Here is a 13,302-nt window from a genome sequence, read left to right as displayed (position 1 = left end):
AAAACAGTTTTGTTGCACCCAGCCCCCCGGAGCCTGTGTGTGGTCCCTCCCCATCGCCTGCAAGCCCGAGCCAGTGTGCTTGTTACAGCAGGCGGCGTGGGCTGAGCAGGCCCCCCCGGCTCTAAGGAGAAGCACGCGCATAGCGGCCAGGCCTTAACGTGTAAGGCCCGGGCAGGGCCCCTGCCTTGGCCCAGAGGAGAGAACCCGGAGAGCCAGGGCTGGAAACGGCTGTGCAGTGATCAGGGGCTTCTCACGGCGCTGTGGGGCCCCGGGGGGGACCCACGTGCTAGCGATGGGGTCGCAAACCCCCGCTCCCTGAGCTGCGGGGGGGCCCCGGGCGTCCTGAGCGCGCACAACCCTTCTCCCGCGGCGGCAGCCCGGCGTCCGCCCACGCCCCGGCCCGCCATTGGGGCCTGTGCCGGGAGCCCCTCCCCAAGCGCGGGCGGCAGCCGGGCCCGGGCCGCGCTGGGGGCAGCATGGCCGGGGAGCCGCGCAGCCCGCCGGTGAAGGTGCTGGCCGCCCAGCTGAAGCGGTGCCGGCGGGCCGCGGGCGGGCCGTGGCTGCTGGGACGGGAGGAGGCCGGGCAGGGCCCGCTGGCGGTGCCGGTGGTGTGGATGCAGGGCACGGTGCTGGCGGTGGAGGCCGGGGGCGCCCGGGGCGGCTCGGCCCGGCTGCAGGACGAGAGCGGCCCCTTCACGGTGCTGGGGGTGGAGCGGGTCCCCAAAGGGCGGCCGTGCCTCAGCGCAGGTACTTCCTGGGGGAGCCGCAAATCGGGGGTGGGGCGGAGTGTGGGGGACCCGCTTAGAGAGTGTGTACTCCCGCCCTGCGGGGCCAAACAGTCTGGCGGGGGGACCCCCACGTCCACCGCCATGGAGGGGGGTAACCTGCCCCGTGGGGTCCCCCACACCAGCTGCCACCAGGGGAGGAGCTTTGCTGTTCCTCTCCTATAGGGACCCCCCCACACACAGGGGGCCCTACTGTTCCTGAGCTATAGGGCCCCCCCATACACAACCATGGGCGGGGGCTTACGGCTCCCATTCCTTGGCGGGTACTCCCCCCACATGCTGGGGTGCTAATATATTTGCCTTGTGTGATCCCCTGAACACACACATACCTGGGAGGGTCTATTTCTCCTGCGCATGAGTCTCACATATGCTGGAGGCAGAGCGACATAGTGGTTTCAGCCCTACGATTCACATGCACACACAGGGACTTACCACATGCATGCAAGGGGGTTATACTGCAGAGGATGGGCAACCTGCAAAGATACTTGTGCCAGATGCTTCAGGCCCACATCCTCAGTGCACGTAATCCTACCTCCAGCATTTTGAGAGGGTAAAGTATGCCTCAGGACTAGGAGACAATAAATGGGATACAATCATTCTGGGGTACAAAATATATCGGAAGGACAGAACAGGTCGTGCGGGAGGAAAGTGGCATTATATGTGAAAGAAAAGGTAGAATCAAATAAAATAGAAATCTTAAATGAATCCACATGTTCCATAGACTCTCTATGGATAGTAATGCCGTGCTCCAATAAGAATATAACCGTAGGGATCTATTATCAACCACCTGGCCAGGACAGTAATAGTGGTGATGAAATCCTAAGGGAGATTAGACAGGCTATCAAACTAAAAAACTCCATAATAGTGGGGGATTTCAGTTATCCCCATATTGACTGGGTATATGTCATCTCAGGAAGAAATGCAGAGACAAAATTTCTTGATACTTTAAATGACTGCTTCTTGGAGCAGCTGGTACAGGAACCCACAAGGGGAGCGGCAACTCTCCATCTACTCCTGAGTGGAGCGCAGGATCTGGTCCGAGAGGTAACTATAACAGGATTGCTTGGAAATAGTGACCATTATATAATAACATTTAACATTCCTGTTGTGGGAAGAACACCTCAACAGCCCAACACTGTGGCATTTTATTTCAGAAAGGGGAACTATGCAAAAATGAGGAGGTTAGTTCAACAGAAATTAAAAGGTACAGTGATTAGAGTGAAATCCCTGCAAGCTGCATGGACAATTTTCAAGGACACCATAATAGAGGCTCAACTTAAATGCATACCCCAAATTAAAAAAACACACTAAAAGAACTAAAAAAGAGCCACCGTGGCTTAACAACCATGTAAAAGAAGCAGAGATAAAAACGCATCTTTTAAAAGGTGGAAGTCAAATCCTAGTGAGGTAAATAGAAAGGAGTATAAATACTGCCAAATTAAATGTAAAAATGTAATAAGAAAAGCCAAAAAGGAGTTTGAAGAACAGCTAGCCAAAACTCAAAAGGTAATAACAAAATGGTTTTTAAGTACCTCAGAAGCAGGAAGCCTGCTAAACAACCAGTGGGGCCCCTGGTTGATCAAGATACAAAAGGATCACTTAAGGACGATAAAGTCATCCCAGAGAAACTAAATGAATTCTTTGCTTCAGTCTTCACAGCTGAGGATGTTAGAGAGATTCCCAAACCTGAGCCGTCTTTTGTAGGTGACAAATCTGAGGAATTGTCACAAATTGAAGTGTCACTAGAGGAGGTTTTGGAATTAATTGAGAAACTTAAGGGTAACAAGTCACTGGGACTAGATGGCATTCAGCCAAGAGTTCTGAAAGAACTCAAATGTGAAATTGCGGAACTATTTATGGTTTGTAACCTGTCCTTTAAATCAGCGACTGTACCCAATGACTGGAAGATAGCTAACATAAGGCCAATATTTAAGAAGGGCTCTAGAGGTGATCCGGGCAATTACAGATCGGTAAGTCTAATGTCAGTACTGGGCAAATTAGTTGAAACAATAGTAAAGAATAAAATTGTCAGACACATAGAAGAACATAAATTTTTGCGCAAAAGTCAACATGGTTTCTGTAAAGGGAGATCATGTCTTACTAATCTGTTGGAGTTCTTTGAGGGGGTCAACAAACATGTGGACAAGGGGGATCCAGTGGGCATAGCATACTTAGATTTCCAGAAAGCCTTTGACAAGGTCCCTCACCAAAGGCTCTTACGTAAATTAAGTTGTCATAGGATAAGAGGGAAGATCCTTTCATGGATTGAGAACTGGTTAAAAGACAGGGAACAAAGGGTAGGAATAAATGGTAAATTTTCAGAATGGAGAGAGATAACTAGTGGTGTTCCCCAACGGTCAGTCCTAAGACCAATCCTATTCAACTTATTCATAAATGATCTGGAGAAAGGGGTAAACTGTGAGGTCGCAAAGTTTGCAGATGATACTAAACTGCTCAAGATAGTTAAGACCAAAGCAGACTGTGAAGAACTTCAAAAAAATCTCACTAAACTAAGTGATTGGGCAACAAATGGCAAATGAAATTTAATGTGGATAAATGTAAAGTAATGCACATTGGAAAAAATAACCCCAGTTATACATACAATATGATGGGGGCTAATTTAACTACAACTAATCAGGAGAAAGATCTTGGAGTCATCGTGGATAGTTCTCTGAAGACGTTCACACAGTATGCAGCAGCAGTCAAAAATGCAAACGGGATGTTAGGAATCATTAAAAAAGGGATAGAGAATAAGACGGAGAATATCTTATTGTCCTTATATAAATCCATGGTATGCCCACATCTTGAATACTGCGTACGGATGTGGTCCCATCATCTCAAAAAAGATATACTGGCATTAGAAAAGGTTCAGAAAAGGGCAACTAAAATGATTAGAGGTTTGGAACGGGTCCTATATGAGGAGAGATTAGAGGCTAGGACTTTTCAGCTTGGAAAAAAGGAGACTAAGGAGGGATATGATAAAGGTATATAAAATCATGAGTGGTGTGGAGAAAGTAAAGAAGGAAACGTTATTTACTTGTTCCCATAATATAAGAACTAGGGTCCACCAAATGAAATTAATGGGTAGCAGGTTTAAAACAAATAAAAGGAAGTTCTTCACTGAGCGCACTGTCAACCTGTGGAACTCCTTGCCTGAGGAGGTTGTGAAGGCTAGGACTATAACAGGGTTTAAAAGAGAACTGGATAAATTCATGGAGGTTAAGTCCATTAATGACTATTAGCCAGGATGGGTAAGGAATGGTGTCCCTAGCCTCTGTTTGTCAGAGGGTGGAGATGGATGGCAGGAGAGAGATCACTAGATCATTACCTGTTAGGTTCACTCCCTCTGGGCCACCTGGCATGAGCCACTGTCAGTAGACAGGATACTGGGCTGGATGGACCTTTGGTCTGACCCAGTATGGCCGTTTTTATGGGTGCTGCCCCACAATGGTGGGGGTTAGATGCTGCCCCAGTGTGGGAAGGCCCTGGTTGGAGCATTGCAAAGTGAGCCTGCCCCACACTCAGTACACAACAGCGGGTCCTGGTGAGGCTCAGTTACCCGCTCCAGGCGCTACAACCTGGACACTGGTGCTGTCCGTTGTGTTGCGCAGCACAGCTCAGGATTGTCCTGGCTGCCCCCAAACTTGTATGAATGGCTGTTACCTGTCACACACGGTCACAGTGCCATTCTAATTTTGCACCGTTAGAGGGCCAGCCACATTTGAGCGGCACTGCAACCGTGTGTGTCAGGGGCCAGGTCATAACAGCTGGAGGATGAAGCCAAGCCCAGCCAGCCCCATGAGACAGAAGCTTCGTCAATGAGGACAGGAGGTCTGGGGGTCAAAACCTGGGACCGTTGGGAGGTATGAATAATTGTTGCATGGGGGCAGGAATTTCTTCCTAATTCCCACCTGGCGATCAGTTTATGCTTTGAAGCAGGAGGATTTAATAATCCATCATATATGAGCCAGTGGGACTGCAGATGCTGTTCTTATTCATACAAATACCAAATCCTTTTTCTTAAATATATGGCCTAATTTTGTGATATGGTCAGCATTCTCAGCTATTCACACTGTCAAGCCTTTGATGACTTAACATTTTTCTCAGAGGTCCTGCCCTGCCTCACTTTTTGGCTGCTTTGAAACAAAATAATCGAATAGTTTAAAGTGAAATAATGGTTCCTGAGCAAGAATAATGAAAATGTTGAATGTTAATTGCGTTTTGTTTTTTCTAGGAAAGTATGTAATGGTGATGGGCTTGGTACACTCCTGCAGTCCAGAACCTATTCTTCAAGCTGTGAAGATGACAGATCTTTCTGATAATCCTATTCACAGAAGCATGTGGAGCTTTGAAGTGGAGGATTTGCACAGAAACATTTCTTAGATGCTGTGTGTTTTTGTCAGCAGCCTAAAGGACCTGGAAACAAATATTTGCTTTTACACCATTTGGACCTCAGCTCAAAACATTAGACTGTCAGGAATAGTTATAGCCTCATCTGGAGAATACTTTGATAGACAAAATTACTTAGTCCACTAACTAACAGTTTTAAGAGTTATGGACAGGAGACCAAATTTACCATTGGAGAAAATGTGTTCAACTCCATTGGCTTCAGTGAATTTGACTGAGATTCAATATTTAGAGATTTTTATGCTCATGATAACTCATAGGAAGCTGGTTCATGCCCTGTTCCAATAATGTTTTATGCCAACAGACTAAACTGCATTAATTTTCCAAAAGTTTATCTGATGCTTTCCAAATAATAGTAGGTATTTCAATACTCGCTCCATTATTATAGCTGTCATCTCTTAGACTGTAGGGTTAGGCAGTCATAGTACCATATTCTGTCCTCCATTTTGCATAACACTCTTGCTGCCAGTGTGAATTTTATATCTGGAATGAGGGCAGAATGTGGTCCATACTGTTTAGATTGTGTTTATGGTAAGGAAATGGTACCTTTGCTCCATGCTTTCTCTATCAAGAACATCCATATCCAGTTTGCTTTGTTTACAAGACATATATCTTTTCTAACTGTAACCATAGTTTGGTGCCTAAAACTCTGCAGGTGCAGCATTCATCTCTACAATATTAAGAGTTGCATGATAACAAAACCTATAGTTCCAGTAAACTAAACAGAGATTTGACACAGACAGGGAGTAGATTTATCCAGGTCCAAGAAGTAAGTACTCTTGCCACATCACACAGTAAGATTACCTCAGCCTAATTATGCATCTTTATATTAAGTTTTTTTTCCCTGGATACACTGTCTCTTTAAAGTTACTGTTAAATGTATATTATTTTTACCTTTGTTACATCCTCTTCCTGTAAAGGACAAGTGTATGATACTGCTCTTTTGTCCCCAAAATATTATATTTGCTCAAGTTTCAGTGATAATTCATGCATCCTAAATAAATACTACATTATGTATATACTGTAGCTCTGTAGGTTGGGGGAAAGAGACAAGTTCAACAGTATCAAATAACGTTAAGTAACTTTGAGCATATGAAAACAAGCTTTTTGCCTTACTATAAACCACAAACTGAAGTTAAGATCGGGTATTGCACTTTGAACAATGCTTTGAAAATGTTAATTCTCACAGTGCTATCTTGAAGTAAATATTGTCCCCATTTTTACAGAGGCCCCTTGGAGGGTGTTGATGAAAGCGCCGGGATCAGAACTTTGGGAGTGCGTACTTCCATCCCTGAGTTTAGTATTTGAGACCATGTCACTTCAGAGGCCTGGGTATAACTGAGAGGTTGTGTTAAATGAGACCTTGTTGATTATATGTGGGATAAGCCAAGACAGGTGTACAGAATTTTGGCAGTATGGGTTAATTTTTTTTAAAAATGTTGGGAAAAAGTCCACTTGTAAAATGTAGCCTGCCAGCAAATTCTTCTTCGTGTCAACATTGTTAGACAACCATTTTTATTTTTTTGGTAGCAGGTCTCTTGACATCTTAATGGTTCTTATTCTAAGAACTTGAATTTCATCTCAGAAGGAAGAAAAACAAAGTTCACCTTGACATGCATGGGAACTAGATTGTGTGTAAAAAGTTTTGATGAAAAGGGCCAAATTCAAACCTTGTGTAAGGGAGTGCAACTCTGCTGGCTTCAGCAGTATGCCCATCCACTTACTTCACAGCTAAATATGGCTCAAATACTCATAGTTGGCCTTTACTCATAGTTGACAAGTACATAATGCAACAGATGTGATATATAAATATATATATATAGTATAATGAATGTTCATTAAATGTATAGCTCAGTAGCAGTCTTTACTCAGTGTTGACTTAAATACTGCTGACCTGAATTTAATTAGCAATATCTCTATATCCTCCCCACCCTCCTGGTTCATGAATAAGGGAAGCCCCAGGGATCGCGCTGCCGCTCTAGCTGCTGCCAGGGGGCAAACCCCTGGGGTCCTGCTGCCACTCTGGCTGCCGCCAGGGGGCCAGCTGCTGCTCCAGCTCCCCTGGGACCACTGCCGGGAGACACCGAGCTGTGGCGGTGCCAGCCGCCCACAGGACCACTGCTCAGGTAGTCTCCGGGGCCAGCTGCTTTCGCGGCCTTGGGATCAGCCACACTCTCCGCTGTAGAAATCACGGACCCCTACATATGAGCAAGCTATGCCGCTCTAGTTTTTGGATACTAACTATTCTTTAAAGTTGAGATTGGCCCAAACTAAATCACTAGATCTGACCATCCCAAGCTTTGGGATGTTTCAGAATCTACATGTGGATCTAAACTTTGTAGTTGGAGTTCTCTACTTCTATAAAAATAACTCAAAACTGGAGATAAACTCTTGGAAAATTGGTTATCTTTGTTTGGTCTAAAGCTACTACTATATTTGACAACTGTTGGCTTGTAGAAGTGGCCTAACTGTAGTGCAGCTTCAGAGTTTCTTTGTAACCAAAAGCAACTTACAAAGTATGCTGCAAAGATTTTATGTGGATTTTATATAATAGCATTGGATTGTTACACCAGCCTGAGTCTTTGAAACCAGGTTCTTTTCTAGAACTCAAAACTGAAACAGGTTCCTAAGAAAGTTGAACTTGGAGCTTCTTAGCAAATGAACAGTTCTCTCTTTTCAGAACTTTTGACCTTGCTTCATTTGTATAAAACGGCAACAACCTTGTGTTTTTCTCAGTGAATTGATGTTGACTAGGCATGGGGACAATATGTCCCAAGTTTTATGGTATTGTCTGTGGTTGTATACTTTATTGTGCAACAATGTGAGTGATTAAATAAGTTTCCTTTAAGTCTTTCAATTTCCTAGTCCACACAATGACTTTCTTTTTCTCTAGAGCCTAGGTCTGAGAAGCTGAATGAGAGGTGTACATGTTCGTGTCCATGTGAATTTGAGTCCTTTGGGGTAAATAAAGGAAATAAGAAATGGTTACTATATGAGTTGTAGGCACTAGAAATACTGAGTACTTAGTATTTTTCAAAGGGCTCGATACTCTACATCTCCCTGCAGGGAAGGCCGGTGTTGTTATGTATGGTTGCTGAGGTACAATTAAGTGAACTGATGTAACTTACCCAAACTTTGTGATAGAGGTCGGTTAAGAACTCAGGAGTTCCTGGCTCCTGCATTCTGTTCAAAGTGCACACCTGATCTGACTAAACCACACACTTACTTGAGAGAATATTGATATGTTCCTTATGCAGCCTTTCTGCTGTTTGCCATTTGACAGTCTCATTCGCATACTAAAATACTGTCTTTATGTGAAGCATAAATATTTCCACAATGCCTCTGGCAAAAGCACTTCACAAATCAAGCTGTCCTAAAATTTTCAGTAACAACTTACGTTACTAGTTCTACTCTAGTTAGCATCTTCGTGGCCAAGCATCAGTTTTTAAATACCAAAAATCCTGAAACTACAGGTTTGAATAGAAGTAGGGTCAAATCCCAGGGACTCTTAAGGGACATATTCTAGGAGGGCTTGTAACTTCTGAGAATCATAAAAAGATTTTAGGTGCTCTGAGTGATGGTTTTTGCTCTGCCTCAATCTGTGGCCACTGTATGTTTTTCTCTTCTTGTCATGTTCTGTAGATAAAATGCCAGCAGTGCATTGCAATTTCAGCTGCAGAGCTCCCTAAGCCAGTCAACAAGAAGTGCAACAATGTGTATTTTGCACCCTCCTACCCAAAGGCTCTGACATAATCCTCTGCCAGTTTTAGATATGCAAGACCTGATCTGACCCAGTTCAGGGTTAATGGGAGCTGCTTTTCCATCACGATGGCATCCTGTCACCCTTTCTGGGGGAGGCTATAAATTGTCCATTTAAAAATCAAGAAGAAAACTTACCATGCAAAACAATAACATAAGAATGCTTAAAAAATAAGCGGCCTGTTTTGTTAACAGGGAATGGATAAGAAAGATATTACAGGTTTCAGAGGTTGCTGCTGTTTTAACTCAACCATAGTTTTGTACAGATGTCCACTTTACAAGAAGCACTGCTCGATGGCTACTTATTGGCATCTCTGTTGGCAGTCTCTGCAGAAGATGGGCATGGAGAATGTAGTAGTCCCTCCAAGACACAGCTGGTACACATTTATGGGGCAGTGTGGGGAAACTTGTACTTATTCTGTGGGTAAAGCAAGAATGTTCAGTCTCCACGTCTGCCAGTCACAGACCTTTCACCAACCCTAAATTCACTAGCAAATAATTTATTTAAAAAGTAGCTTTGTTTTTTAAATTGGCATCTTGTATTCAGCAAGTGCATTAGTGCACTGTACAGACACTTTTAGAATAACCTGTTTTCTTTCTTGGTTTGAGTTCTATATTAATATCACTCACAGTTTACTTTGTTTTTAGGGGTGTTTGGAGAAAAGATTTTCTGTTTGAACAGCAGAGATAGGAGGCAAAAATCTAAAGTTTTCTGTTGAACTTGGTGTTAGCACCACCTCCTGGTCATTCAGTGGCATGAGTGTACTGGTGGTACATGCCAGCATAGATCAGTATGCATGTATGACTCTAGGTATATTACTGAATGCCTGTTAGCTTTCTCGCATCTTTTACTGATAGGTATATGGATGCTCACCCTTTCATTCCTATAAGGTGAATAGATCTCAGAAAGGCTCATGACGGGTTTAGTATTGCCCATCACACACTAATTGTATATCATATTTGACATTGTTTGTAATGTAAAATGTGGAATATTTAAACACTGATTAAATAGTAATGTTTCTTTGATGGTTACAGTTATTTTAATGTTAAAAGTCAGTATTAAGGCATGATGCAGTATGTTAAACAGATGTTGCATTTTGTGCCAGAAGTATTTGCCCCTTGTACATCACCTAGTATCTTACCTATCTTGCAGGGGCATGATGGAGACTTAATTGTTTAACCTGTGGAAAGCATTTTGAGCTTGCCAGATGCTGCAGCAGAACAAAATACTCCACCACTAGGATTTTGCTTGGCAAACGCCGTTTGTCAGTGTCTTGCTTAATCTCCTCTGAGCCTTCTTCCATGCACCACCCTCCTCTGTGGGTACAGCCACTCAGTATGCCTCCAGAAGACCCCTCTTTTAAAGTCCCTTCTGCCTTGTCATCTACAATTGACATGTATAAAGACTCCTGTGGCTACTTGTCTGTATGTCCTTAGATAGTGAGCTCTTCAAAGCTGGGACCATCCTCTTCTTGAATGTCTGGCAGGGGCCTAGTACAGCGTGGATGCTAAACATAATAATTGGCCTCAGTCTTCATTGTGGGCTTTAGCTGCTAATTTAGTATAAATACTAAAAAGAATAAGAGCTCTCATTGCTGCTTTAAATTAATTTCTGTCTGACTGTTCTCATAGTCTCTTGCAATATTTGCTGACATTTCACTTTGTCCTTGCAGTTCAAATGTCATTTCGATGAGTCTAATCTCAGCAGGCATATTAGTGCTTGGAATTACCAACACAAATTGGCTGATTTAAAAAAAAAATGAAATTTGTATAACAAAGTCAATAGTCACCATTTACAAAGCTCTTATAAATCATCAAACCAACTTCCAAATAATTTCATGGCAACCTAATCTTCACACGTTGAACTGTGTTTAAACCTCACTCTTGCTAGCACCACTTTTTTGATCAGCGTGGGTGGGATTTTTTTGTCTTCCTAAAACTATGGTATAAAACCACACTATAGGCACTCTCTCAAGGAATTTAGACCTTGGTTTTTCTGAGGGGCATGGGGAGAGTCCCTGTCCACATTGATCAGAGAAAGCAGGCTAGCAATGGTCATATTTAAATGCCCTAAAAACAGCACTTGCCATAGTTTCAAATATGTGCCCTGATCAAACATGCAAGTATCTACTCACAGGAAGTCTCCTGTGCTTGCAAGAACGCCCACTGACCTGAGTGGGGCTTCCAAGCTGCCCATGTGGTGCAGCTTTGCAGGATTGGGTCTGTACAGTGGAAGAAGCCTCTCTATCAACAGCAAAACTGCATTAGAACCATGATACAGAATTGTACATTAGCTCTATGAATGCTGCTTAAATATGATAAAATACATAGTGTACCCAAACCTAATAACGGCAAAAATGGTGGAGCCACAGATCACATCCTGGCTTAGAACCTTTTTCTAGTCAAGCTACGTTAGCCATGAAACTGGAGATATCCCCATCTGTTCTTGGATAAACATCAGGGACAAAAGCAAATCATTCTTGTTCGAACATCCCAGAAAGACAGCACCTACTGTTGTCATCCATTGATATGGGTAACATGGAATTTGACTGTTTTCCTAAAGTATTATTTGTAAAGCACCTATAATCTTACTACCTAGGTATGAAAGAAGTAGTGTACAAGGTAAAAATCTCAAAGAAGGAAGTTTTCCTGTTTCCATACCTCCACCATGGCCTTCTGTTCAGCAGACAGACTCATGGATTTGCCTAAGTTAAAGCTATTTTTAAAATGTAGCTATTTGTTTGGAGTACTCCACACCCTGTCTTTCCCCTACGCCTCTTTGAAACCAGATGTTATTTATAGACACACATTATAAGATAACTCTGGCCACCAATATGCTTTTACTTCTAAATGATTGGAACCTTCAGAGACCATAAATGGAGAACAAACTGCAGAATACTAATACAAAATGGCTGTGTGATGATATAGATAGATTAAACAGATCTTGAGTTTAGTAAGGCTTTTGACACAGTCCCACATGGCATTCTCATACGCAAACTAATAAATGTGATCTAGATGAAATTACTGTAAGGTGGGTGCACAACTGGTTGAAAGACCATACTCAAACAGTAGTTATCAATAGTTTGCTGGCAAAGTGGGAGGATGTTTCTAGTGGGATCCCACAGGGGTCAGTCCTGGGTCTTGGAATATTCAATATTTTCATTAATTATTTGTGTAACAGAGTGGTGAGTATGCTCATAAAATTTGCAGATGATGCCAAACGGGGAGAGGTTGCAAGCACTTTGGAGGACAGAATTACAATTCAAAACAACCTTGAAAAATGGGAGAATTGGTCTGAAATCAACAAGATGAATTCAATAAAGACAAGTGCAAAGCACTTCACTTAGGAAGGAAAAATCAAATGTGCAATTACAAAATTGTGTGTCAGTGGCTAGGTGGTAGCACTGCTGAAAAGAAGCTGTGGTGTTATTGTGGAGCACAAATTGAATATGAATCAACAATCTATTGCAATTGTGGAAAAGGAAAATATTCTGGGGAGTATTAACAGGAATGTGGTATGCAAGGCACTGGAGACAATTGTTTCACTCTACTTGGCACTGGTGAGGTCCTAGGTGGCGTACTGTGTGTCACACTTTATGAAAGATGTGGACAAATTGGAGAGAGTCCAGAGAACAGCAACAAAAGTGATAAAAGTTTAGAAAACCTGACCTCTGAAGAACAGTTGAAAAATCTGAGGATGTTTAATCTAGAGCAAAGACGCCTGACAGGGGAACCCTCAAATATGTTAAGGTCTGTTTATAAAGGCCTATGCTTGCTGAAGGTAGGCCAAGTAGTAATGGGCTTAATCTGCAGCAAGGGAGCTTCAGGGTAGATATTAGGAAAAGCTTTTTGACAATAAGGGTAGTTAAGTGCTCAAACAGACTTCCAAGGGCAGTAAATTCCCCCTCATTGGAGGTTTTTTAAGAACAGGTTGGACAAACACCCATCAGGGTTAATCTAGGTTTACTTCATCCTGCCTCAGTGCAAGGGCTAGAGTTGATGACTTCTTTTGAGCTCCCTTCCAGCCCTATAGTTCTATGATTCTGTGATGCAGCTGTCCTTTCCCCAGCAATACTTTACTTCATATCTGCCTTGTTTCTGTTATCTTTCCCCAATGCAGTTAACTAGCTGACCTTTTTTCCCAGCGGGCTGGCCCTTTATGTTTGGCAGAAACAAACAGCTGGAGCCTTACCATGGCCATTTTGGAACTGATTACTGCTTCCTCCTCCTAACTGGTGAGCACTTTTAATTCTTGTTATAGTTTTCTTGTTTGATTCCCAAAGAGCTGGAATGTTCTCAGAGACTGCAAAATGATCTAGGGGCTCTGTGACTGCAGGAGTGTTGCAAGGTG

At 43.1% G+C, this 13,302-nt stretch overlaps 1 protein-coding gene across 2 annotated transcripts; it reads left to right on the top strand.

The window, feature by feature from the left end:
* Positions 1-356: 356 nt before the first annotated feature.
* On the top strand, positions 357-8,049 carry RMI2 (RecQ mediated genome instability 2). 2 transcript variants are annotated; one of them, XM_077828479.1, is made up of 3 exons: positions 357-747; positions 1,699-1,829; positions 5,020-5,150. In XM_077828479.1, exons 1-3 carry the CDS (start codon positions 477-479, stop codon positions 5,029-5,031), a joined length of 414 nt encoding a protein of 137 aa, XP_077684605.1. In that variant the 5' UTR covers positions 357-476; the 3' UTR covers positions 5,032-5,150. The 2 variants fall into 2 exon arrangements, with proteins under 2 accessions (XP_077684605.1, XP_077684604.1); XM_077828478.1 differs by lacking the exon at positions 1,699-1,829 and having other exon boundaries at positions 362-747; positions 5,020-8,049.
* The last annotated feature ends 5,253 nt before the right edge of the window (positions 8,050-13,302 follow it).

The sequence above is a fragment of the Eretmochelys imbricata genome, chromosome 10 (assembly GCF_965152235.1).
Source record: "Eretmochelys imbricata isolate rEreImb1 chromosome 10, rEreImb1.hap1, whole genome shotgun sequence".
Lineage (NCBI taxonomy): Eukaryota > Metazoa > Chordata > Testudines > Cheloniidae > Eretmochelys > Eretmochelys imbricata.
This window is presented reverse-complemented; position numbering and strand designations above follow the sequence as displayed.

Coding starts and splice junctions, on each gene's coding strand:
- RMI2 (XM_077828478.1), top strand. CDS start 477: ATGGCCGGGGAGCCGCGCAGCCCGCCGGTGAAGGTGCTGGCCGCCCAG. Junction 748..5,019: donor GCGGCCGTGCCTCAGCGCAG/GTACTTCCTGGG, acceptor TGTTTTTTCTAG/GAAAGTATGTAATGGTGATG.